Raw genomic sequence first — 26,342 nt, 5'->3', positions numbered from 1 at the left:
ACCAATCCCCTGTTATTACTGCTGCTGACAGATTCAGACAGTACAACACATTTTACATCATATTCCTGCTGAGGGGAATTGTCTTTAAAACAATGAACAAGTGTTACGTTATTATTATTTGAGTGATTTCATCTTTGTTCGTCTTTGCAAATGAATCACACATTTAATATTGGAGATTTTTACTATTTGTTCATGTTTTTTTTTTTACTTTTATGGAGAAAAACTGAAGAAGAATTGCATTGTGTTATGAATAACATTGACAATAAACAAAAATGCAGAAATCGTTATTTTGGAAAAGTACATTCATCCTGTGTCATTAAAGAGTGTGGGGTGTGATGTGCTAATGAACTGATGGAATCACAGCAAAGCTGATGGAGTATTTGGAAAGAAATAAAGGTTTGTTTTTCCTCATCATTTTAATTGTAGATGGCTGAAACCTAAAATCCTCCTCAGACTGTTGATCTGTTTTCATAATTTGAAGAACTTTTAGCATCTCAGTGTATCTCTGAGGATTCAGCTGTGATTCCACTCAGCTCTACATGACTCTTCATCACTATGAAGAACCTGAGTGGACTAAATGACAACAAGTAAACAACGACATGAGTCCTGAAACCAGACTCCAGCCAACATGAAAACTAAAGTTAAAGGCTTGAAGTCAGTTGTTCATGTGATGTAACTAATGTCATAGGAAGGTGGAGGTCCAACCGTCTCTATCAAGTTAATGAGAAACATTGATCATGAACATTGTCAAATAGTATCCTGATGGTGTCCTGAAGATGCATCAAAGCCATGACCACATCTCATCCACAGTTATAGTAACAAAATACATAGAGGAGGGAAAGAAAACACTAATCCAGTTCCATAACATTAAATTATATTTAATTAAACTTAAAAATAAAGACGGCTACATTTTAACAAAGTCCAAAAACGTTAGTCCAGTTATGAACTCTGATACATTATTTTCATTATGTGGGTATGAAAACTCCACTTGATTGATCAGCTGTTAAAGGACAGAAGCAGCTGAAGTGTGTAAATGTTCTGTCAGACACTGTCAGGTTTGTGTACAGTGACTCTGGGTTTCCTGTCACTGTGGGCCTCACAGCACAGTAGTACACAGCAGAGTCTGTCACTGCAGCAGAGGACATCTCCACGTCCATTTGAGTCTCATTCACTTTAACAGACAGTCTGGACTCTGTATCTGCTCTGTTTATTGATGAACCTGATTTATAGGAGGATATTAGAAACTGTGGTGGTTCTCCTGCGTCCTGGCGATACCAAAATAAGTAGTCTGCTGAGGAGTATTTACAGGAGAGAGTAACTTTGGAACCTTCTAGACCATGTACTCTGTCTTGGAGGGACTGGATGGTTTGCTGATAACTGGAACCTGCAGATGGGAAGAAATGATTAAAAAGTCAATAATCATGTCATATATTGAATCTATCTCATTATTATTTCTGTTAAAAAGGGATTCATAGGTTAACAAATACTGAGCTGCCAAAGTGTTTCTTACCAGTAAAGCCAGTGAATAAAACAAGTGGTAGGAGGAACTGCATGGCTGATGTCAGACGTCAAACAGAAACTGTGGCACAGCAACAATCACCTAGTTAAAGATGTGCTGGTTTCAGAGATCTGATCTGTTTCCCTGTCTGTCAAACTCCACTTCCTGCTGAAGAGGAAACAATGACTGGATCAACTCTGACAGCTTATTACAAGTCACTGTCCAGATAGGTTTAGCAAGAATATTCAAATAAAACTATCAATTAATCATGGTTTAAGGATAATCTCACCTTAAAGGAATGTTGATAGAATAGAGTTATTATCATTAAATATTTTATATTACCTTCAGGTTGGCTTTCTTCTCCTGTCATCATGTAGTTTATCTTTGTGGTTGGGTTTATATGTGAGACAGTATGGGATTTATTGTTGTGTTTCTTCTAAAACTAGAATACTACACATGAATATGTTGATGCCTGCTCAATCATCCAGGTGTAGAATCCCAGAAAAGTTGAATCAGTTCATCTGGACACAAGGTTTCATGGGAGAAACGTGTCATCATTCATCTAGGAGACTGTCAGTCTCTTTGTCTCAGAGGCTGACGAAGTCACTTTGATGACGTCATGACTGAAGAAACCAACCGGCTGATGTCCAAAGTGGATGCAGTTGCATATCTACACTGAATCACACGTTTTTTCACTATCAGATGAAACAGCAGACCTGCTGACTTACTCTCCCCCCTCTCCTCCCCCAACATCTCCCCCATCATGCTGAAAATGTTCACCCTCCAGTGTTATCAGCCACTCTTCTTTTTCTTTTTTCTTCTGTTTTGGGGGTGGGGGGTACATTATGAATGGGGGCATTTGCTGGGCCAAGTGTAAAATCAACCTGTTGAACATGTGCTGACCCAATGTGTACTTAAAATACCTGATGCTCACTCTCAGCAGAGCCATAAGGTTTGTCTGCACTGTGTACTTCAGATTCACATTCAGACAACTTTATTCCCCCAGAAGGACAATTCAGTTCCACAATCTACCCAGACCATACACAAGCTCACACACAAGCAGCAAGCAGCAGTATGTCAGAGACAAGAGACAGAACAGTACATGGGCAAGAGATGCACACTGGCGCCATCGTGTGGCCATCCAAGCAGACTCACACGAGGACCAGGCGAAAGATAAATATGCACAGTCAAGTCAAGTCAATTTGGTTTGTATAGCCCAATATCACAAATTACAAATTAAAAGAAGAAATAAATGAAGAAACAAATAAACAAACAAACAAATAAAGCATCCTAAGAGACATTGCACGTTACATTCCAGCACAACATTCAGTGAACGTACAGGCCCACAAGCCATGTGAAGAACAGACAAGGTAGAAACCAACTATTGTGGTTTAAAACCAAATCAAGCCTTCATTTAAAATGACTACTCTCAGGGCATCCGGGTAGCGTAGCGGACTATTCCGTTGCTTAGCAACACGGGGATCGCCGGTTCGAGTCCCCGTGTTACCTCCGGCTTGCTCCCTACAGACACAATTGGCCGTGTCTGCGAGTGGGAAGCCGGATGTGGGTATGTGTCCTGGTCGCTGCACTAGCGCCCCCTCTGGTCGATCGGGGCGCCTGGTCGGGGGGGATTAGCGTGATCCTCCCACGCACTAACTCCCCCTGGTGGAACTCCTCACTGTCAAGTGAACAGAAGTGATGACTCTCATCACAGTGGTGAACGGTTTATAGTGACGACCAGGGAACACCATGTTTTGTATGCGTGTTCAAAAGTAAGACAGGGAGCTAAAATAATGAGTCTTGAAAGAATAGCTGTTAAATAAGCAGGACTAAACACCACCACTCACCTGTCACCATACACACTGCTACTTGTCCCATGGATTAGTCAAGCAGTCTCGCTTCCATCAAGTAACCACCAAGCTCTGACTTCCATCAAGTTATTTTTCTTCTAAGACTAGAATACAATGCAGAATTTGTTAAACGAATCTACAGAAGACATTCATACTTTTCTTTATCAAGACAGTTTAACGTTTCAATGCAGAATAAAATGTTTTTGAATGTTGGATTGACACATTTGGACAAATCAGCAGTTGTAGGAAGCTGGCTTGTCAAACTGTCCAATGTGTTTTTCTTCAACAAGAACCAAAGACTTTAAAATGTGAATACTGCCCTCTAGTGGATCTGGTTTATCGTTGCGTTGTCTCTGGATTCTTGATATACACTCTAAAGGTTTTTGTAGTACGTCTTGCAGTTTCCTGTCACTGTGGGCCTCAGAGCACAGTAGTACACAGCAGAGTCAGACAGCTGCAGACTCTGGATCTTCAGAGAAACTGATCTTGAGCTGGAATCCAGGCTCGAATCAAATCTCTCCTTGAACCCGTCCGCTGTGTCCCCTGATCCAAAAGTAGAGCGGCTCAGAATGAATGTGGGCTTGTCGTCTGCAGCCTGTCTGTACCAGAAAAGATATGGATTTGGGTCATTGGTGTTATAGTGACAGTCCAGTGTTACTGTCTCTCCCTCACTAACAGTCACACCTCCTTTGGGTTGGAGCACGTTGTCTTTTTGAGCTCTGCATTCTGTGGGACAACAACAGACGGTGTCAGTGTGAGGAAAAGAATCAACAAGACAAAGTTCAGATTAATAACAAGCAAACAAAGAGTTGTGTCCTACCAAAGCACATAGCAGCCAACAGCAGTGAGATGAGCAGGAAGCTCGTAGCTCTTCTGTTCAGTAACTATGAGCTCCAGTGACCAGAGAGGACTTCCTGTGTCTTACTGTGGAACCTTGTTTTAGCTCCAACACTAAGATGGTAGATTTGAAGGAGGGGCTTGTTGACAGGTTCAGACAGTAAAACACATTTTAGATCATATTGCTGTTGAGGGGAATTGCCTTTAAAACAATGAACACGTCTTATTATTCAACTTCTACAGTTGCATCAAACATTTGTCTACCTATCTTTTTAAGTCATGAATTGGGTTGTTTGGTTGTCTGTTTTTACTTGAGTGGATGTGAACTAAGTGCAATATGTTGTGAATAACATGGACATTTAAAAAAAAGTACAGTCAACACTGTGCATAAAGTTGTTGTGAAATTTTTATAAGAAAAATGCTGCCTTTTGCAAATGTCGGGATTATCTGGACAGAAACAAACGGACATAAATGAAGAGGGAACTAAGACATGAGTTATCAAACCAAACTCCAACCAACATCACAACTAATCTTAAAGATTTGTAGTCAACCAGTCAAATGTTCATGTAATGTAACTATTGTTACATGAAGGGTTTATGTGAAACCATGTCCATAAAGCTGTCGACAAAGTTATCCACCTCCTCTGATTGAACAAGTCATAAAGTTTTGTGAAATTTTAAAATGGGTCGTCGCGTATTTTTACAAAGGGCAAATACATCAAACTGATTATTACCGCTGATACAATATTGTCATTATTTATATATGAAACCTTATTTGATGAATCTTATGTTAAATGACAGAAGGATCTATGTCAGTGTAAGGTAGTAATGTAAATCCGCCACAGGGTGGCACTGTTACGCTGTATGTTCCCCTGGGAATGCCGCAAATGGCGATGTTTGTCCCTCTTGCAACACCGTACCCCTAGTTCTTGTCCTGGGCAAAAGGCTACGTTGATCAAATGTTTTTTGTTTGTCTGCCGGAAGGTGAGCAGTGTTACTGGCGGTCTGCATTATCATAAAAATATTGATTTATATCGCACATATTGTCTAACTGTTTATTCTGTGGTGTTAATAGACAAGTTTGCTTATAACCTAGTTAAAGTTTGATGTCGAACATTGTATTTGGCAAGAGAAATGTGACAAAAAGTGTTGGCTAGCCTGTTGAGCATTAGTATGGCATATAACGCAGGATGCAGTATTATTTGAGCAGATTATCCATGGTTTTTTTGTTTAATTTTATGGGTAATAAGTGCCTTATTTAATTTATAATGGATGACATTTGCTGTGGTTTTGCCATAAGGTAGCATTTTGATATGAGATGTGTTTATTTGCACTTTTTATTTTAATTTTATTGAGAAAGAAAGAAATGTTTTTTGTTTGTCTGCCGGAAGCTGTGAGTATGATGAGGCCAGCGGCCAGCTGATTGATGAGAGGTGAAGTGTAAGCGAGTGCCAGTAAAGTGTCCAGGTCTCAGCCACGATCCCAAGCCTCCGCCTCCTTCCTTTTCCACGCAAACATCATACTACAACAAACACAACGCAGAGTCCCAGGGCGTGTAGGGAGACGACGGCCGAACACAAAGTGCAGGTTACATCAGCATGGATACCTATGTCAGAATGTGGTTTATTGATTATAGCTCTGCTTTCAATACAACTGTACCAACTAAACTGGTGTGGTAACTCAGAGTTCTTGGTCTGGGAAACTCTATCTGTAATTGGTCATTTGATTTCCTGAGATACACGCCCAAGACTGTGAGAATAGCTAAAACAGATTCATCCACATTAGCTCTTCAGACTGGCACACCTCAGGGCTGATGTCTAGGTCCCCTAACATACGTTCTGTTTACACATTTTACATCATATTCCTGTTGAGGGGAATTGTCTTTAAAACAATGAACAAGTGTTATGTTAATATTATTTATGTGATTCGTATAAAGTTGAATCCATTTTGGTTCATCTTTGAAAATGAAAGACATTTAATATTCAAATATTTAAAATTTGAGCTATTTATTATTTGGATTTTGTTTTTGCTTTTGTTTTGTTTTGTTTTTGTTTTTGTTTTTTTTTTCTTTTGCCTTTTATGGAGAAAACCTGAAGAATAATTGCATTGTCTTATGAATAACATTGATAATAACAATGCAGAAATCGTTATTTTGCAAAAGTACATTCATCCTGCTTCATTAAAGAGTGTGGGTGTGATGTGCTAATAAACTGATGGAATCACAGCAAAGTTGATGGAGTATTTGGAAAGAAATAAAGGTTTGTTTTTCCCTCATCATTTTAATTGTAGATGGCTGAAACCTAAACTCATCCTCAGACTGTTGATCTGTTTTCATAATTTGAAGAACTTTTAGCATCTCAGTGTATCTCTGAGGATTCAGCTGTGATTCCACTCAGCTCTACATGACTCTTCATCACTATGAAGAACCTGAATGGACTAAATGACAACAAGTAAACAAAGATATGAGTCCTGAAACCAGGCTCCAGCCAACATGAAAACTAAAGTTAAAGGCTTGAAGTCAGTCATTCATGTGATGTAACTAATGTCATAGGAAGGTGGAGGTCCAACCGTCTCTATCAAGTTAATGAGAAACATTTATCAGGAACATTGTCAAATAGTATCCTGATGGTGTCCTGAAGATGCATCAAAGCCATGACCACATCTCATCCACAGTTATAGTAACAAAATACATAGATGAGGGAAAGAAAACACTAATCCAATCCCACTGAATGAACAAGAAGTTATATTTAGTTAAACTTAAATATAAAGATGGTTGTATTTTAACAAAGGGCAAAACATTAGTCCAGTTATGAACTCTGATACATTATTTTCATTATGTGGGTATGAAAACTCTACTTGATTGTTCTGCTGTTAAATGACAGAAGCAGCTGAAGTGTGTAAATGTTCTGTCAGACACGGTCAGGTTTTTGTACAGTGACTGGGTTTCCTGTCACTGTGGGCCTCACAGCACAGTAGTACACAGCAGAGTCTGTCACTGCAGCAGAGGACATCTCCAGATGAAACGCTTTTCTTTCTCTCTCATGCTTAAGAGTCAACCCTGGTACTTTCTCTGAATAGTCCGTGATGAGAAGCTGTGGAGGTGAGCTGGAGTACTGTCGATACCAGTAGAGGTTCTCTGTAGAGACAGAGTAGTTGCAGGAGAGAGTGACCCTGTCTCCTTCCAAAGCCAGAATACTATCATGAAATGGTGTAACTGAATCCTCAGAGAGCCCTAGATAGACACATGGGTTTTTACAAACACAATAGTTCATGGAAATACCTTATGGATAATATTATGATGTATGTTCTTCCACTTCATATTTACCAGGTTGAAATGTACATATCATCAGCCAGATTAAATGGAGTAACATCATGACTGAAGTGTGTTGAATCACCAAGTGAAAATAACTCAGCACCTCTTCAGTTCCAACATGAAGTCTTTGACATTCAGTTCTCTAACTCCTCCCCTTGTCTTGGTCTGTTTACTTTTATGGAGATGGAGGTTTAGAAACGATTGTCATGATGTATCATCTCTTTGTTCTATTTACTCAGAAAAAATAGAAACAATGGTATTATTACATTTTAAGAAATGATAAATGTGTTGATCTCAACAGCATGACTATGAATAAGATTAATCATTATAATTATTAAATGGTTTCTGAACATGACCCGATATCGATAAGTCTCATCAACCATGACAGAGACAAAAACAGTGGAGAGAAAGGATCTCCTTATCAGGTGCCTCTACTGACCAGCTTGAGCAGGAGAGGGAGGAATCATTCAGTCAATTACATGGGGGGGTGATTAGGTGGCCAGATAAAGAGCCAGTTTGGGAATTTTGCCAGGACCCCGAGGAACCCTACTCTTCCGATAAGTGCCATGGGATCTTTAATGACCACAGTGAGTCAGGACCTCAGTTTAAAATCTCTTCCGAAGGACAGGAGGTGGGTAGTTCAGCAGAGGTGATGTTATATGGTGCGATGCCGGAACAGCAAACCAAGTCAAAGATATGACCCTTGGTGTGGGTTGCAAAGTTGCCATATTTCATTAGATCAAAGCAATCTAACATCACGTTAAAACATGTGGTGAATATCTTGTCAGTGTTGTGAAAATTAATATTTAAATCCACCATTAGGATTATATAGGGAGACATTGTACTAAGGGTGGTTAAAACTGTTGAGCGTTCAATGATAAAAATATCCGATGCCTTAGGCGGTCTGTAGAGAGCAGCAACAATGGTGGGTGAAGGTCCATAGAGCTTAACAGCCAGCAGTTCAAAGGAAGAGTGATCAAGTAGAGAGAGTGGTGTTGGTTTTATACTATCACAATAAATCTGCACAAGGCCGCCTCCTCTGCCCGAAGACCAAGGTTTGGATATTAAACACATTTGTTTAATTTAGCTGTAGAAAGTCATTCTGTGACTGGCAGGTTTCCGTCAGACATAAATAGTCCAGTTTGTGCTCTGTGATGGCGTTATTGACCTGAGGGGCTTTGTTGGTAATAGATCGGATATTGTAGAGGGCAAACTTCTGACAGGTTTTGCACGTATAAACACCTGATTTAACTAGTGGAGTTAGCACACTGTGGTCCACATCCAGGTCAAGTCGTAATATGTCGTGTGGATAAGAGGCTCGGTGCCTAATAGTAGTCTGTATGGGGAAAACTCCTGGTAAGAGGGTTAATGACAGATGAGGCCAGTGGGGGGAGCTATCGGACAAAACAATACTGTGGGGTTCCACTGTAGGCGGAAACAAAGGCTCTGGGAGGGAAATGTGGGGTGTAAATCATCAGTCACGTACAGAAGTCTGTACTGCATGTTGCAAAAATTAGGTGATAAATCTCGTAGCTACAAATTTGAGCATTGTCAACAACAATCTTAATCAACTCTATAGATAATTAATAGAGTAGGACTCACCAGTCACTTGAAAACAAAACCCATCCTTCATTCAGTACAGTATCTCGTGAAGGCCTTGCCTTCCTGTGTGAGGCCTTCGAGTTTAGGTCCTGATCTCTCCCTTTGATTGCTCATTACAATTCACTGGCCAGATCGGTTTAGCAAGAATATACAAATAAAACAATCAAGATATCCTGGTTTAAGGTTAATCTAATCTTTAATGAATTGAATAGCAAATTATAAGTTAATATTTTGTATTACCTTTAAATGGGCCTTTTTCTCCTTTAGTCACCTAGTTTTTTCGGGTTTTTTTTTTTTATGTGAGACCGTATGGCATTTACAGTTATTTTTCTTCTAACACTAGAGTACGATACAGGAATGTACCATTTGTTAAACAAAACCACATATGACATAAATAATTTTCTTTATCAACACAGTTTAACGTTTCAATGCAGAATCAAATGTTTTTGAATGTTGGATTGAAACATTGGACAAATCAGCAGTTATAGGAAGCTGGCTTGTCAAACTGTCCAATGTGTTTATCTTCAACAAGAACCAATGACTTTAAAATGTGAATACTGCCCTCTAGTGGATCTGGTTTATCGTTGCGTTGTCTCTGGATTCTTGATAGACACTCTAAGGTTTTTGTAGTACGTCTTGCAGTTTCCTGTCACTGTGGGCCTCAGAGCACAGTAGTACACAGCAGAGTCAGACAGCTGCAGACTCTGGATCTTCAGAGGAACTGATCTTGAGCTGGAATCCAGGCTGGAATCAAATCTTTCCTTGAACCCGTCCGCTGTGTCCCCTGATCCAAAAGTAGAGCGGCTCAGAATGAATGTGGGCTTGTCGTCTGCAGCCTGTCTGTACCAGTAAAGAGATGCACTTGATGCACTGGTGTTATAGTGACAGTCCAGTGTTACTGTCTCTCCCTCACTAACAGTCACATCTCCTTTGGGTTGGAGCACTTTGTCTTTTTGAGCTCTGCATTCTGTGGGACAACAACAGATGGTGTCAGTGTGAGGAAAAGAATCAACAAGACAAAGTTCAGATTAATAACAAGCAAACAAAGAGTTGTGTCCTACCAAAGCACATAGCAGCCAACAGCAGTGAGATGAGCAGGAAGCTCATAGCTCTTCTGTTCAGTAACTATGAGCTCCAGTGACCAGAGAGGACTTCCTGTGTCTCACTGTGGAACCTTGTTTTAGCTCCAACACTAACATGGTAGATTTGAAGGAGGGGCTTGCTGACAGGTTCAGACAGTAAACACATTTTAGATCATATTCCTGTTGAGGGGAATTGCCTTTAAAACAATGAACACGTCTTATTATTCAACTTCTACAGTTGCAACAAACATTTGTCTACCTATCTTTTTAAGTCATGAATTGGGTTGTTTGGTTGTCTGTTTTTACTGGACATGTTGGTGAAGGGAACAGAGGTGATGAGGAGGTGATGGGAAAGTATGGAGTCAAGAAGAGAAATGTGGAAGGACAGATGGTGGTCGATTTTGCGAAAAGGATGGAAATGGCTGTGGTGAATACATATTTCAAGAAGAGGGAGGAACACAGGGTGACGTACAAGAGTGGAGGAAAGTGCACACAGGTGGACTATATCTTATGTAGAAGGCACCATCTAAAAGGGATTGGAGACTGCAAGGTGGTGACAGGGGAGAGCGTAGCCAGGCAGCATCGGATGGTGGTCTGTAGGATGACTTTGGAGACCAAGAAGAGGAAGCGAGTGAAGACACAGCCGAAGATTAAATGGTGGAAGTTGAAGAAGGAAGACTGTTGTGTGGAGTTCAGGCAGGAGTTAAGACAGGCACTGGGTGGTAGTGAAGAGTTGCCAGATGGCTGGAAAACCACTGCAGAAATAGTGAGGGAGACAGCTAGGAAGGTACTTGGTATGTCATCAGGACAGAGGAAGGAAGACAAGGAGACTTGGTGGTGGAATGAGGAAGTACAGCAAATTATACAGAGGAAAAGGTTGGCAAAGAAGAAGTGGGATAGTCAGAGAGATGAAGAAAGTAGACAGGAGTACAAGGAGATGCAGCGTAAAGCAAAGAGAGAGGTGGCAAAGGCAAAGGAAAAGGCGTATGGTGAGTTGTATGACAGGTTAGACACTAAGGAAGGAGAAAAGGACTTGTACCGATTGGCTAGACAGAGGGACCAAGCTGCAAAGGATGTGCAGCAAGTTAGGGCGATCAAGGATAGAGATGGAAATGTGCTGACAAGCGAGGAGAGTGTGCTAAGAAGGTGGAAGGAATACTTTGAGGGGCTGATGAATGAAGAAAATGAGAGAGAGAGAAGGTTGGATGATGTAGGGATAGTGAATCAGGAAGTTCAGCGGATTAGCAAGGAGGAAGTGAGGGCAGCTATGAAGAGGATGAAGAATGGAAAGGCAGTTGGTCCTGATGACATACCTGTGGAGGCATGGAGATGTTTAGGAGAGATGGCAGTGGAGTTTCTAACTAGATTGTTTAACACAATCCTGGAAAGTGAGAGGATGCCTGAGGAGTGGAGAAGAAGCATACTGGTACCGATTTTCAAGAACAAGGGCGATGTGCAGAACTGTAACAACTACAGAGGTATAAAGTTGATCAGCCACAGCATGAAGATTTGGGAAAGAGTAATAGAAGCTAGGTTAAGAGGAGAGGTGACGATCAGCGAGCAGCAGTATGGTTTCATGCCACGAAAGAGCACCACAGATGCGATGTTTGCTTTGAGAATGTTGATTGAGAAGTATAGAGAAGGCCAGAAAGAGTTGCATTGTGTCTTTGTAGATTTAGAGAAAGCTTATGACAGAGTGCCGAGAGAGGAGGTGTGGTATTGTATGAGGAAGTCAGGAGTTGCAGAGAAGTATGTAGGAGTGGTGCAGGATACGTATGAGGGAAGTGTGACAATGGTGAGGTGTGCGGTTGGAATGACAGATGGGTTCAAGGTGGAGGTGGGATTACATCAAGGATCGGCTCTTAGCCCTTTCTTGTTTGCAATGGTGATGGACAGGTTGACGGACAAGATCAGGCAGGAGTCTCCATGGACGATGATGTTCGCGGATGACATTGTGATCTGTAGCGAGAGTAGGGTGCAGGTCGAGGAGAGCCTGGAGAGGTGGAGGTATGCACTAGAGAGAAGAGGAATGAAAGTCAGTAGGAGCAAGACGGAATACCTATGCGTGAATGAGAGAGAGGACAGTGGAATGGTCAGGATGCAAGGAGTGGAGGTGACAAAGGCATCTGAGTTTAAATACTTGGGGTCAACTGTCCAAAGTAACGGGGAGTGCAGTAGAGAGGTGAAAAAGAGAGTGCAGGCAGGTTGGAGTGGGTGGAGAAGTGTGTCAGGAGTGATTTGCGACAGAAGGGTACCAGCAAGAGTTAAAGGGAAAGTTTACAAGATGGTTGTGAGACCAGCTATGTTATATGGTTTGGAGACAGTGGCACTGACGAAAAGACAGGAGGCGGAGCTGGAGGTGGCAGAGTTGAAGATGCTAAGATTTTCACTGGGAGTAACGAAGAAGGACAGGATTAGGAACGATTATATTAGAGGGACCGCTCAGGTTGGACGGTTTGGAGACAAAGCAAGAGAGGCAAGATTGAGATGGCTTGGACATGTGTGGAGGAGAGATGCTGAGTATATTGGGAGAAGGATGCTGAATATGGAGCTGCCAGGGAAGAGGAGAAGAGGAAGGCCAAAGAGGAGGTTTATGGATGTGGTGAGGGAAGACATGCAGGTGGCTGATGTGACAGAGGAAGACGCAGAAGACAGGAAGAAATGGAAACGGATGATCCGCTGTGGCGACCCCTAACGGGAGCAGCCGAAAGTAGTAGAGTAGGTTGTCTGTTTTTACTTGAGTGGATGTGAACCAAGTGCAATATGTTGTGAATAACATGGACATTTAAAAAAAAGTACAGTCAACACTGTGCATAAAGTTTTTGTGAAATTTTTATAAGAAAAATGTTGCCTTTTGCAAATGTCTGGATTATATGGACAGAAACAAACTAAGACATGAGTTATCAAACCAAACTCCAACCAACTTCAGAACTAATCTTAAAGATTTGTAGTGAACCAGTCAAATGTTCATGTAATGTAACAATTGTTACATGAAGGGTTTATGTGAAACCATCTCCATGAAGTTTTAGACAAAGTTATTGATTACAGCTCTGCTTTCAATATCATTGTACCATCCAAACTGGTGTTGAAACTCAGAGGTCTTGGTCTGGGCAACTCTATCTTTAATTGCTCATTTGATTTCCTGAGAGGCCCGTCCAAGACTGTGAGAATAGGTAAAACATAATCATCCACATTAGTTCTTCAGACTGGCACACCTCAGGGCTGATGTCTAGGCCCCCTAATGTACGGTCTGTTTACACACGACTGTGTAGCCAAACATGACAACAACAGCATCATTGAATTCACAGATGACACCACAGTGATTGGAGTAATAAGTGACAGTGATGAGACGGCCTATAGGAGGGAAGTGGAAGATTTAACCATATGGTGCCATGATAACGACCTCTCTCTCAATGTCATTAAGACAAAATTAATAATGATGTCGCCTTGTGGTGTACTGCACCACAAGGCGACGTTACTAACCTCTCGGCTAAAGGGTCAGACCCGTTAGCTAGGGGGCTAACGTGTCTTATTAGTAGTTTACAATAATAAATAATCATAATTATTAATTTTGCAAATAAATAGTAAACCGCAGATAAGTAATTCATGGTACCGATAAATTCATATTCATATTGTTGGTTCAGATTGCTATTTCATGAACGCAGCGCGTGCAGTGCCGATTAGCCAATCAGCTGCCTTGCTCGAGAGGGAGGACGTCCCAGAAGCAGCCCGGTTTCAGAACGCCAGGCAGACGCTTGAGAGAAGCCGCTGGAACGAGAGATAGAAGATTCTGCTTTGAAATGGCAGCGAGCTACAGTTGGTTCTTTCTTTATCCAAGCTGAGTGTTTTGTTGGTCTGGTCCTCCTCCGGGCCCTGGGTTTGTGTTGTGTCCGAGTGTCGTCCAGGACTTGGTGAGTCAACTGCTAACTAGCCGATGCTAACTAGCCGATGCTAACTAGCCGAACTTGTCCGTTTACAATGTCTGTGTGCATAGGCTAGTTAAAGCTATAAGTAGCTCCGTTATGTTGTGGATCATAATTTGTGTAAAGATTGTTGAGGAGCCACGTTTTTCTTTTGTGAACCGAATTCAGAATGTGTTTTTCTTTTGTGAACCGAACTCAGAATGTGTTTTTCTTTTGTGAACCGAATTCAGAATGTGTTTTTCTTTTGTGAACCGAATTCAGAATGTGTTTTTCTTTTGTGAACCGAACTCAGAATGTGTTTCTCTTTTGTGCAAACCGAGTTGCTAAGCTAGCTCCTTCCAGCTAGGCCGCAGCAGCAGCAGCATGGCGTATTAGCACAGAAATTAAACTGCGTCACGTTTTAGCGGTGGGTAGATTGACCATGTCAGTCGGTACTTTTGTTGTTTTCTTTTGATTCTTTTATTGAGAGATATGTAAACTAACGTCTTTGCGTGTGTGATGCGCCTGTTATAATCCAGGCCAGGTTTTTCTTGGATTGGGAAGATCGCGCTTGGTGTTTCTTACCCCAAGCTGGAAACAAGATGGCGAGCCACCTATAGGAGCCCTGCTGGATCCACGTGGTCTGTCTGCGGCTTCACACAGCTCATTCTCAGGACAGCAGCCTACAGTTTCGAGCACCTGGATTGTGGTAGGACAGAAACTTCCAGTTTGTTACAGCAAAACGTAGTTGGGCTCATTGGAGCAACAACGGACTTTCCAAAAAGGACCGATTATAGCCTACATTGATTATTGATTTTGATTTTTGATCTGATATTGTATTGTTAATCGCAGTATCGGCTGAGTTTATTGCTCATTATACTGTTCATGGGGTAATGCAGTTGTGTGTTACTTTTGGCATTCTGATTTACTGGTTAAGTAACTTAGGTTAATGGAAATTAGATCTGAAACTTAAAGGCCCAATGGAGAAAAATAGAACATAAAACAAATTAACATAATTTGTCAACTCAAACAAGCGATAACTTCAAATTAGAATTAAGGATCCTAAATTAGAACTAAAATATCTATCTAAAATATCTGAAACTCAAAATAGTGGTTTAATAAGGGTTAAATCATAAAACAAGAGGTTTCAAGGAATTTATCCATTCTTACTGTGTTATTGTGTAATTGTGTATGTTTCTCTGTCTATGTTTACAATTCTTTATATAAAAACAAGCCGGCAGTTCAAACTTTATTCCCTGGTCTGTGGTCTGCAATCATTTGATGCTAGTTATAAACTGCTCCTACGTACCTAGAACTGGTCCTAGTCAACTGTCAACATCTACAGTGCTACACTGCTGTTAAGGTGGTGGCTGAAAGATATAAGTTTAGACAACGGAGTCAGCATCACGGAGAATCAGTGGCACAGTACGTGTCCGCGCTGAGAGAACTTGCTGCTACGTGCGACTCTAAAACGTTTGAGGATGACGTGCTACGGGACCAGTTGGTGGAAAAGACTAACTCCAATCAGATAAGAGAGCGTTTGCTGCTGGAGGTGCCCCTAACTCTGGAAAAGGCTGTGACTATTGCTGGACTAATTGAATCCGTCACATCGAACGCTAAAATCATGGACCGGGGAACTGCGGCTGCAGCGCCGCCCGCGGCAGCTGTGGGTGTGCAGCCGGTGGACACAACCAGGGGACCGCCAGTGTCCACGAGAGACAATGCCACGAGACAAGGGCTAACATGCTTCAGATGTGGAGCACGCCACCATAAAGCTTCCTACCCATCTTGCCCCACCAGGTTGGCCCGCTGTAATAACTGCGGGAAACAGGGGCATTTTGCAAAGATGTGTAGGGGGGCAAAGAGAGTAAGTGGAATTACAGATGATGTGGAACAAGTAGAGAGCACTGTGTCTGAGTGGAACTCTACATGCCACTGTGTCATACGCCATTAATCCAGTGATCCACTTCCTGTCTACAGTGTTCAGCAGGGTAGGAAACCCAAAAGAGTTCATCTCATACAATGGTAGTCAACTGATTTCACAGGAATTTGAATCCTTTCACAAGGACAGGGGAATTGCACACAAACACTCCTCACTCTACTACCCCCAGGCCAATGGGGAAATTGAGAGATTTAATCGATGTCTGAAGTATAGTCTACTGACTGCGAAAATAGATGGAAAGGAGTGGACAGCATCAACCAGAGACTTTCTCCAGGTCTGCAGGGCAACCAGGCATGCCACCACTCAATGCTCCCCTGCAGAGCTGTTGCACGGTCTTCAGACTCACACCAAACTCCATGTGACAGGCCTCCACAAACCACAGCCTGTCACATCCCTACAAGCACAAAACACAGCACAAACAGTGAAAGAGAAGCAGAGGAAGATGAAGGAGTATGCAGACATGAAGAGAGGAGCAAAAGCAGTGCACTTTCCTCCTGGGTCTTGGGTCAGAGTTAGGAGACCAGGTAAACTACGCAAGAGACAGTCAAAGTACTCTTCCCCTCTTCAGGTGCATGAGCAAAGAGGCCAGTACACTTACAGGCTGTCTCATGGGCGCACATGGAATGCATCCTATCTCGTGTCTGCCCTACCCCTTCAGGGTCAGGGGCCTGACATAGACTGTAGCTGAGTCCAGCCTGACCCACTACATGCTCAGCCCCCTCTGCGAGAGTTCAGGGTCAGGAGGCCGCCTGCTTGGGCACAGGGCTATGCTATGTGGGGACGGTAAACTAAAACAAGAATAGCCTATTGTTGGTATGAAACTGTTATTTTGAGACTGTTATTTCTTATAGACCTAGTACTGTCTGTGTGAAACTGTTATTTCAAATCTGTTATTTTTTAATGACCTAGTATTGCCTGCATGAGACTGTTATTTCAAAACTGTTATTGGTTTTATGGTCAAGGTGGTATTCTGTTGTTATTGTAAGAGTGTTTATAGCTAATGCAGTTCAGCGTAGCACCACAGTGATTGTATAGTTGGTGATGATATAAATGTTATCTTTTGCAAAGGGGATATGTGACGTCTTAAGTTGATGCAGTTGGAGGACAGTAGGGGGAGCTAGAGGACAAGATAGGATGTAAGTGACTGTAAGAGGGGAGGAGGAGTGTGACGTGGGTTGTTCCAGTAAAGAAGTGTATGCTAACAGACGTGTGTCTTCGAGTGGTCCCTTAGCATCACCACGCAGTGTTATCAAAATGAACATTTATAAACCCTCCATTAGGATTAAATAGGGAGACGTTGTACTAAGGTGGTTAAAACTGTTGAGTGTTTAGTGATAAAAACATTCCAGCCTTAGGTGGTCTGTACAGAGCAGCAACAATGGCGGGTGAAGGTCCATAGAGCTTAACAGCCAGCAGTTCAAAGGAAGAGTGATCAAGTAGAGAGAGTGGTGTTGGTTTTATACTATCACAATAAATCTGCACAAGGCCGCCTCCTCTGCCTGAAGACCGAGGTTTGCATATGTAAACAAATTTGCTGAATTTAGTTCTAGAAAGTCATTCTGTGACTGGCAGGTTTCCGTCAGACATACATAGTCCAGTTTGTGCTCTGTGATGGCGTTATTGACCTGAGGGGCTTTGTTGGGAATAGATGGGATATTGTAAAGGGCAAACTTCTGACAGGTTGTGCACGTATAAACACCTGATTTAACTAGTGGAGTTAGCACACTGTGGTCCACATCCAGGTCAAGTCGTAATATGTCATGTGGATAAGAGGCCCGGTGCCTAATAGTAGTCTGTATGGGGAAAACTCCTGGTAAGAGGGTTAATGACTGATGAGGCCAGTGGGGGGAGCTATCGGAGAAAACAGTACTGTGGGGTGCAACCACCGGTGGAAACAGAGGCTATGGGATTGAAATGAGGGATTTAAACAGTCAGTCACATAGAGAAGTGTGTAGGGCGTGCTGCAAAAATTAGGTGATAAATCTCACAGCTGCAAATTCAAGCACTGTCAACAACAATCTTAATCAACTCTATAGATAATTAATAGAGTAGGACTCACCAGTCACTTGAAAACAAAACCCATCCTTTGTTCAGTAAAGTATCTCGTGAAGGCCTTGCCTTCCTGTGTGAGGCCTTCGAGTTTAGGTCCTGATCTCTCCCTTTGATCGCTCATTACAATTCACTGGCCAGATCGGTTTAGCAAGAATATACAAATAAAACAATCAAAATATCCTGGTTTAAGGTTAATCTAATCTTTAATGAATTGAATAGCATTAATATCATAATTTCATATTTTATATTACCTTTAAATGGGCCGTTTTGTCTTTACGTCATTTAGTTTTTTGGTTTATTCTTTTATTTTATTTCTTTTGGTTTATATGTGAGACAGTATGGGATTTACAGTTATTTTTCTTCTAACACTAGAATACGATACAGGACTGTACCATTTGTTAAATAAAACTACATAAGACATTAATAATTTTCTTCAAGACAGTTTAATGTTTCAATGCAGATTAAAATGTTTTTGAATGTTGGATTGACACATTGGATGAATCAGCAGTTGTAGGAAGGTGACCTGTCAAACTGTCCAATGTGTTTTTCTTCAACGAGGAGCCGATGAGATTAAAATGTGAATACTGCCCTCTATTGGATGTGGTTTAACATTGTTTTGTCTCTGGATTCTTGATAGACACTCCAATGGTTTGTGTAGTACATCTTGCAGTTTCCTGTCACTGTGGGCCTCAGAGCACAGTAGTACACAGCAGAGTCAGACAGCTGCAGACTCTGGATCTTCAGAGGAACTGATCTTGAGCTGGAATCCAGGCTGGAATCAAATCTCTCCTTGAACCCGTCCGCTGTGTTCCCTGATCCAACAGTAAAGCGGCTCAGAATGAATGTGGGCTTGTCGTCTGCAGCCTGTCTGTACCAGTAAAGAGATGGATTTGATTGACTGGTGTTATAGTGACAGTCCAGTGTTACTGTCTCTCCCTCACTAACAGTCACACCTCCTTTGGGTTGGAGCACGTTGTCTTTTTGAGCTCTGCATTCTGTGGGACAACAACAGACGGTGTCAGTGTGAGGAAAAGAATCAACAAGACAAAGTTCAGATTAATAACAAGCAAACAAAGAGTTGTGTCCTACCAAAGCACATAGCAGCCAACAGCAGTGAGATGAGCAGGAAGCTCATAGCTCTTCTGTTCAGTAACTATGAGCTCCAGTGACCAGAGAGGACTTCCTGTGTCTCACTGTGGAACCTTGTTTTAGCTCCAACACTAAGTGGTAGATTCAAAGGCGGGGCTTGTTCAGAGTGACAGGGCTGATGACCAATCCCCTGTTATTACTGCTGCTGACAGGTTCAGACAGTATTTCACCTATTGGTAGATCTAAAGTCCTGCCTACTACTGATCACTTCCACACGATGCTTAACTTTGGTTTCATAAGTATCAGATCACTGTGTACCAAAGCCTTACAAATAAACGATCTGGTTCTTGAACATAGTTTCGATATGATTGGTTTATGTAAAACATTGCTGAAACAAAACATTTTCCTTCCCTTATATGAAACTTCTCCACCCGACTATACATATGCCCATGTAGCTCAGGCAAATAAACAAGGTGGGGGTGTCGCCCTCATATATAAATCTATTTTCAATCTTTCTTCGTTTCTTGAATCTAAATTCCAATCATTTGAGGACCTTGTGGTTTCATCTCTCTCAGCCATGAATAGACTCACCTCAGTCCAGGTTGTGATACTCTATCGACCTCCTGGCTCTTACTCCACCTGCTTCCTCCGGTACATGTGGAGTCACCAGCCGCTTCTTTTCACCTGACAGTGAGGAGTTTCACCAGCAGGATGTAGCATGTGGGAGGATCACGCTATTATCCCCAGTTCTCCTTCCCCCCTGAACAGACGCCCTGACCGACCAGAGGAGGTGCTAGTGCAGCAACCCGGACACATACCCACATCTGGCTTGCCACCTGCAGAAACAGCCAATTGTGTCTGTAGGGACGCCCGACCAATCCGGAGGTAACACGGGGATTCGAACCGGAGATAACCCGTGTTGGTAGGCAACGGAATAGACCGCGACACTACCTGGACACCAACTCAGTGTTTCTTAAAGAATATGAAGAATTTGTCTCAGGGCTTGTTACTCATTATGATGTGATTGTAATTCTTGGTGATTTAGATATTCATCTGAATAAGGCTGCTGATCCGCTAAGAAAAGCCTCTCTGGCACAAGCTGATACTGTTGGGTTCGCTCAGTTTGTTCAAGAGTCGACTCATTGGTGACACCCTTGATTTGGTTTTATCTAAAGTGATACCTGTTTCTGATCTGAATTACTTGCAGACCACATCTGCTGTGTCAGATCATTTTCTCATGCATTATTGGCTTATCCAGGTAATGTCGGCGCAGATGTAGTTGCCACTCGCCACATTGGTCCCTCCACTGTAGCTGCATTTAGCAAGCAGCTGCCTAAAGTCTTGGCTCCTTTCACCGTAGTGAGTCACTCTTGAAGATTTCACTAGTGAATTAAATGTGGCCCTCTCTAGTCTCCTCGGTTCAGTTGCACCTCTCACTACCAGAGCTAGGTGACTAAAGAGGCCTACACCCTGGTTTAAGATGAGACACGTGCTCTTAAGTGGGCCTGCAGGAGACTGGAACGTAAATTGCAGAAATCAAAACTGGAAGTTTTTACCTATCTTGGAATGAGTGTTTATTGAAATACAAGTGTGTTAAATATACTGCTCAAAAAACACCTAAAAACACAATATAGACCTCGATGAATGAAATATTTCAGCTGAAAATCTTTATTTATTAGACAGAGGAATGTGTTTAGAGCAAAATAACCTAAGAATGATCAATGGAAATCAAAATCATTAGCTTATTAAGGTCTGGATTCAGAATCATACTCAAAATCAAAGTGGAAAATGAGAACATAGGTTGATCCAACTTCTGTGGAAATTCTTCAAGACGATTCAAAATGAGGCTCAGTAGTGTGTGTGGCCTCCACGTGCCTGTATGCACTCCCTACAACGTCTGGGCATGCTCCTGATGAGACGACGGATGGTCTCCTGAGGGATCTCCCCCCAGACCTGGATCAGGGCATCGGTCAACTCCTGGACAGTCTGTGGTGCGACATCGCGTTGGCGGATGGTACGAGACATGATGTCCCAGAGGTGCTCGATTGGATTCAGGTCTGGGGAACGTGCAGGCCAGTCCATAGCATCAATGCCCTCGACATACAGGAACTGCTGACACACTCTGGCCACATGAGGACGAGCATTGTCATGCATGAGCAGGAACCCAGGGCCCACTGCACCAGCATATGGTCTGACAATGGGTCTGAGGATCTCATCCCGGTACCTAATGGCAGTCATGGTACCTCTGGCTAGCACGTACAGGTCTGTGCGGCCCTCCAAGGATATGCCTCCCCAGACCATCACTGACCCACCGCCAAACCGGTCATGCTGGAGGATGTTGCATGCAGCAGAACGTTCTCCACAGCGTCTCCAGACTCTCTCACGTCTGTCACATGTGTTCAGTGTGAACCTGCTCTCATCTGTGAAGAGCACAGGGCGCCAATGGCGAATCTGCCAACCAAGATGTTCTCTGGCAAAGGTCAATCGGGCTGCACGGTGTTGGGCTGTGAGCACAGGCCCCAATTGTGGACGTCGGGCCCTCATACCATCCTCATGCATTCTGTTTCTCACTGTTTGAGCAGAAACCTGCACATTAGTGGCCTGTTGAAGGTCGTTTTGTAGGGCTCCGGCAGTGCTCCTCCTGTTCCTCCTTGCACAAAGGACCAGATAGCGGTCCTGCTGCGGGGTTGTTGTCCTCCTGCGGCCCCCTCCACGTCTCCTGGTGTACTGGCCTGTCTCCTGGTACCTCCTCCATGCTCTGGACACTGTGCTGGGAGACACATCAAATCTTCTTGCCACAGCACGCATTGATGTGCCATCCTGGATGAGCTGCACTACCTGAGCAACTTCTGTAGGTTGCAGATACCGCCTCATGCCACCTCTAGTGGTGAGGGCACTAGCACAATGAAAAACTAACCAAAGATCGGCCAGAAAAGATGAGGACAGGCAAATGGTCTGTGGCCACCACCTGCAAATCCATTCCTTTTATAGGGGTTGTCTTGCAAATTGTCTAATTTCCACCAGGTGGAAATTAGACAATTTACCAACAGGTGAAATTGATTCACAAATCAGTGTTGCTTCCTAACTGGACAGGTTGATATCTCAAAAGTGTGATTGACTTGGAGCTACATTGCATTGCTTATGTGTTCCCTTTATTTTTTTGAGCAGTGTAGATAGATAGATAGATAGATAGATAGATAGATAGATAGATAGATAGATAGATAGATAGATAGATAGATAGATAGATAGATAGATTTTTGTATGCTTTGATGAAATGCTTATGTTTGGTGCAAAGACTCAGAGACAGAGAATGGCAGCTCGTCTCAGCTCTCTGTCTCTGGAGGGCAGAAGTGAAGCTAGAAATCTCAGTGTAATCATAGACAGGGATCTGAATGTCAAGAGCCACATCCATCATCTCACAAGATCAGCCTTCTACAATCTTAACAATATCTCAGAAATCACTTTAAGGCAGAGAGAGCCGAGCACAAGGATGTAATTATGTTTAAATACACATGACAATAAAGTTGAATTGTAACTCGAGCTGAAGTGTGTAAATGTTCTGTCAGACACTGTCAGGTTTGTGTACAGTGACTCTGGGTTTCCTGTCACTGTGGGCCTCACAGCACAGTAGTACACAGCAGAGTCTGTCACTGCAGCAGAGGACATCTCCAGATCCACTCGTTTCTGTTCTCCGTTGAAGCTGATTGACAGTCTGAGATCTTCAGGTTGTCCTCTGACCACTGACTGCTGACTGCTGGGTGATGCAGAGAGGAGGAATTGGGCTGTAGATCCTGGTGACTGACGATACCACTGAAGGTTGTAAGGTGAGCCGGTGTAAATACAGGATAGAATAACTTTGGCTCCTTCTACACTTTGGACTGAAAGGGTCATGGGGTTGATTTCTTCTTCCAAACTACTACCTGAAAATTTTGGAAATATCCAAGAAGTCTTTGCAGTGAAAAGGTGTCGTTGTGGTAATTCAGTGAGTTAGTGTGGGCTTTGTGTGTTGGTTGTTGTCCATACTGTGCCTGCTGGTGATGGTAAATGTGTGTGTCTGCTTGTCAGCCTGTATGGTCAGAGTCAGTGTGCAGCAGGGTGTCATGGTGACAGCAGACTCACCTGTTAGTACAGAAAGGAACCAGATGAGATGGAGCAGCATGCTGCTGTTAGTTCAGCTGTCTCTTTAGTTGCACTGTGGACTTTACCAGTCCTTCCTGCTAACGTCCTCCCCTCATAGTGTGTCTGGCTCCTCCTATTCACCCACTGTTCACACCAACCTCCTCACTACTCCTCACATGCCAGCCAACCTCTTTGTTCTTCACTAGACCCACTAGCAGCTGTTTTACTGCATGTCCACATGGCTCTTCTGCTGCTGCTGCTGCCTTCATTTACTCCATTCATCTCATATGGGTGGGTTTGGGGCAGCACAGTGGCCCAGTGTTTAGCACTGTGCCTCACAGCAAGAAGGTCCTGGGTTCGAACCCCAGGCCGTACCAGGTCGTTTCTGTGTGGAGTTTGCATGTTCTGTGTGGGTTTCCTATGGGTGCTCTGGTTTCCTCCCACCATCAAAAAGAAATGTTAGGGTTAATACTGCTGTCTCTGCCCCTGAGCAAGGCAATGGAAAGAAGAATTGGAGTTGGTCCCCGGGTGTTGCAGCTGCCCACTGCTCCTATACAATAGGGTGATTACATGCAAATAACACATTCATTATAACCTGTACAATGACAAAATAAAGTGCCTTTCTCTCTTTCTTTCTTTCTTTCTTTCTTTCTGTCTATCATTATATGGGAGACGGTATTGGATTGAAAGCTGTTTTCTTCCCAAAACAATTAAATATTGAATAACACGTATATAATATTGCAAAATAAAATCGCATATTACAAATTTTGTTAAAATGAGGACTTAACCTCAACCAGATTTGGACAGCACGGAGTTTTTGCTGCCTTGAAAGTTTTATTTGTAACTTATTTCACAATGTATTAACATTAATCTAAATATAGCATTCTATTAAATTTGTATTTTACTAATTGTTCAATATTGATTTTCTTCATTTCATTTAAGAAGCATCATTTATATAATAACAAAATGTTTAACAACATTAAGATTTGACACGTAGGGAACAATTAACCACAGCTCATCTTGGAAGCTGGAGTGCAGATGAAGATGTGTTATTGTAGTGTTGGCAGTGACACTGGACAAATCAGCAGTTGTAGGAAGCTGGCTTGTCAACCTGTCCAATGAGTTTTTCTTCAACAAGGTGACTATGAGATTAAAATGTGAATACTGCCCTCTAGTGGATCTGGTTTATCGTTGCGTTTTCTCTGGATTCTTGATAGACACTCCAAAGGTTTTTGTAGTACGTCTTGCAGTTTCCTGTCACTGTGGGCCTCAGAGCACAGTAGTACACAGCAGAGTCAGACAGCTGCAGACTCTGGATCTTCAGAGGAACTGATCTTGAGCTGGAATCCAGGCTGGAATCAAATCTCTCCTTGAACCCGTCCGCTGTGTTCCCTGATCCAAAAGTAAAGCGGCTCAGAATGAATGTGGGCTTGTCGTCTGCAGCCTGTCTGTACCAGAAAAGATATGGACTTGATTGACTGGTGTTATAGTGACAGTCCAGTTTTACTGTCTCTCCCTCACTAACAGTCACATCTCCTTTGGGTTGGAGCACGTTGTCTTTTTGAGCTCTGCATTCTGTGGGACAACAACAGACGGTGTCAGTGTGAGGAAAAGAATCCACAAGACAAAGTTCAGATTAATAACAAGCAAACAAAGAGTTGTGTCCTACCAAAGCACATAGCAGCCAACAGGAGTGAGATGAGCAGGAAGCTCATAGCTCTTCTGTTCAGTAACTATGAGCTCCAGTGACCAGAGAGGACTTCCTGTGTCTCACTGTGGAACCTGGTTTTAGCTCCAACACTAAGTGGTAGATTTGAAGGGGGGACTTGTTCAGAGTGACAGGGCTGATGACCAATCCCCTGTTATTACTGCTGCTGACAGGTTCAGACTGTACAACACATTTTACATCATATTCCTGTTGAGGGGAATTGTCTTTAAAACAATGAACAAGTGTTATGTTATTATTATTTGTGTGATTCCATTTTGGTGAATCTTTGCATATAAATAACACATTTAATATGGTGGTGGTTTGGTTGTTTGTCTTTTATGGAGGAAACCTGAAGAAGAATTGCATTGTGTTATGAAGAATATTGAAAATAAACAAAAATGTGGAAATCATTATTTTGGAAAAGCACATTCATCCTGTTTCATTAAAGAGTGTGGGTGTGATGTGCTAATAAACTGATGGAATCACAGCAAAGTTGATGGAGTATTTGGAAAGAAATAAAGGTTTGTTTTCCCTCATCATTTTAATTGTAGATGGCTGAAACCTAAAATCATCCTCAGACTGTTGATCTGTTTTCATAATTTGAAGAACTTTTAGCATCTCAGTGTATCTCTGAGGATTCAGCTGTGATTCCACTCAGCTCTACATGACTCTTCATCACTATGAAGAACCTGAATGGACTAAATGACAACAAGTAAACAAAGACATGAGTCCTGAAACCAGACTCCAGCCAACATGAAAACTAAAGTTAAAGGCTTGAAGTCAGTCATTCATGTGATGTAACTAATGTCATAGGAAGGTGGAGGTCCAACCGTCTCTATCAAGTTAATGAGAAACATTGATCATGAACATTGTCAAATAGTATCCTGATGGTGTCCTGAAGATGCATCAAAGCCATGACCACATCTCATCCACAGTTATAGTAAAAAAATACAAAGAGGAGGGAAAGAAAACACTAATCCAGTTCCACTGAATGAACAAGAAGTTATATTTAATTAAACTTAAATATAAAGATAACTATATTTGCACAAAGTGCAAAAACATTAGTCCAGTTATGAACTCTGATACATTATTTCCATTATGTGGGTATGAAAACTCTACTTGATTGATCTGCTGTTAAATGACAAGCAGCTGAAGTTTGTAAATGTTCTGTCAGACACTGTCAGGTTTTTGTACAGTGACTCTGGGTTTCCTGTCACTGTGGGCCTCACAGCACAGTAGTACACAGCAGAGTCTGTCACTGCAGCAGAGGACATCTCCAGATGAAACGCTTTTCTTTCTCTCTCATGCTTAAGAGTCAACCCTGGTACTTTCTCTGAATATTCCATGAT

The 26,342-nt window shown here is 42.3% G+C and overlaps 4 gene segments (V, D, J or C); all 4 read right to left on the bottom strand.

Moving 5' to 3' along the window:
* Positions 1-1,330: 1,330 nt before the first annotated feature.
* LOC130124525 (T cell receptor alpha variable 14/delta variable 4-like) lies at positions 1,331-4,187 on the bottom strand (the record flags this gene model as incomplete). The annotated part of the segment is given in 3 exon segments: positions 1,331-1,384; positions 3,755-4,074; positions 4,169-4,187. Coding segments are annotated over 3 exon segments (393 nt in total), but the record flags the coding sequence as incomplete, so codon positions are not given.
* A 5,559-nt stretch (positions 4,188-9,746) lies between these two features.
* On the bottom strand, positions 9,747-10,179 carry LOC130124203 (T cell receptor alpha variable 14/delta variable 4-like; the record flags this gene model as incomplete). The annotated part of the segment is given in 2 exon segments: positions 9,747-10,066; positions 10,161-10,179. Coding segments are annotated over 2 exon segments (339 nt in total), but the record flags the coding sequence as incomplete, so codon positions are not given.
* Positions 10,180-18,594: 8,415 nt separating this feature from the next.
* LOC130124188 (T cell receptor alpha variable 14/delta variable 4-like) lies at positions 18,595-19,185 on the bottom strand (the record flags this gene model as incomplete). The annotated part of the segment is given in 2 exon segments: positions 18,595-19,072; positions 19,167-19,185. Coding segments are annotated over 2 exon segments (423 nt in total), but the record flags the coding sequence as incomplete, so codon positions are not given.
* Positions 19,186-24,540: 5,355 nt separating this feature from the next.
* Positions 24,541-24,973, bottom strand: LOC130123777 (T-cell receptor alpha chain V region CTL-F3-like; the record flags this gene model as incomplete). The annotated part of the segment is given in 2 exon segments: positions 24,541-24,860; positions 24,955-24,973. Coding segments are annotated over 2 exon segments (339 nt in total), but the record flags the coding sequence as incomplete, so codon positions are not given.
* Positions 24,974-26,342: the final 1,369 nt, after the last annotated feature.

Source organism: Lampris incognitus, chromosome 14 (genome assembly GCF_029633865.1).
Source record: "Lampris incognitus isolate fLamInc1 chromosome 14, fLamInc1.hap2, whole genome shotgun sequence".
NCBI classification, from domain to species: Eukaryota; Metazoa; Chordata; class Actinopteri; order Lampriformes; family Lampridae; genus Lampris; species Lampris incognitus.
This window is presented reverse-complemented; position numbering and strand designations above follow the sequence as displayed.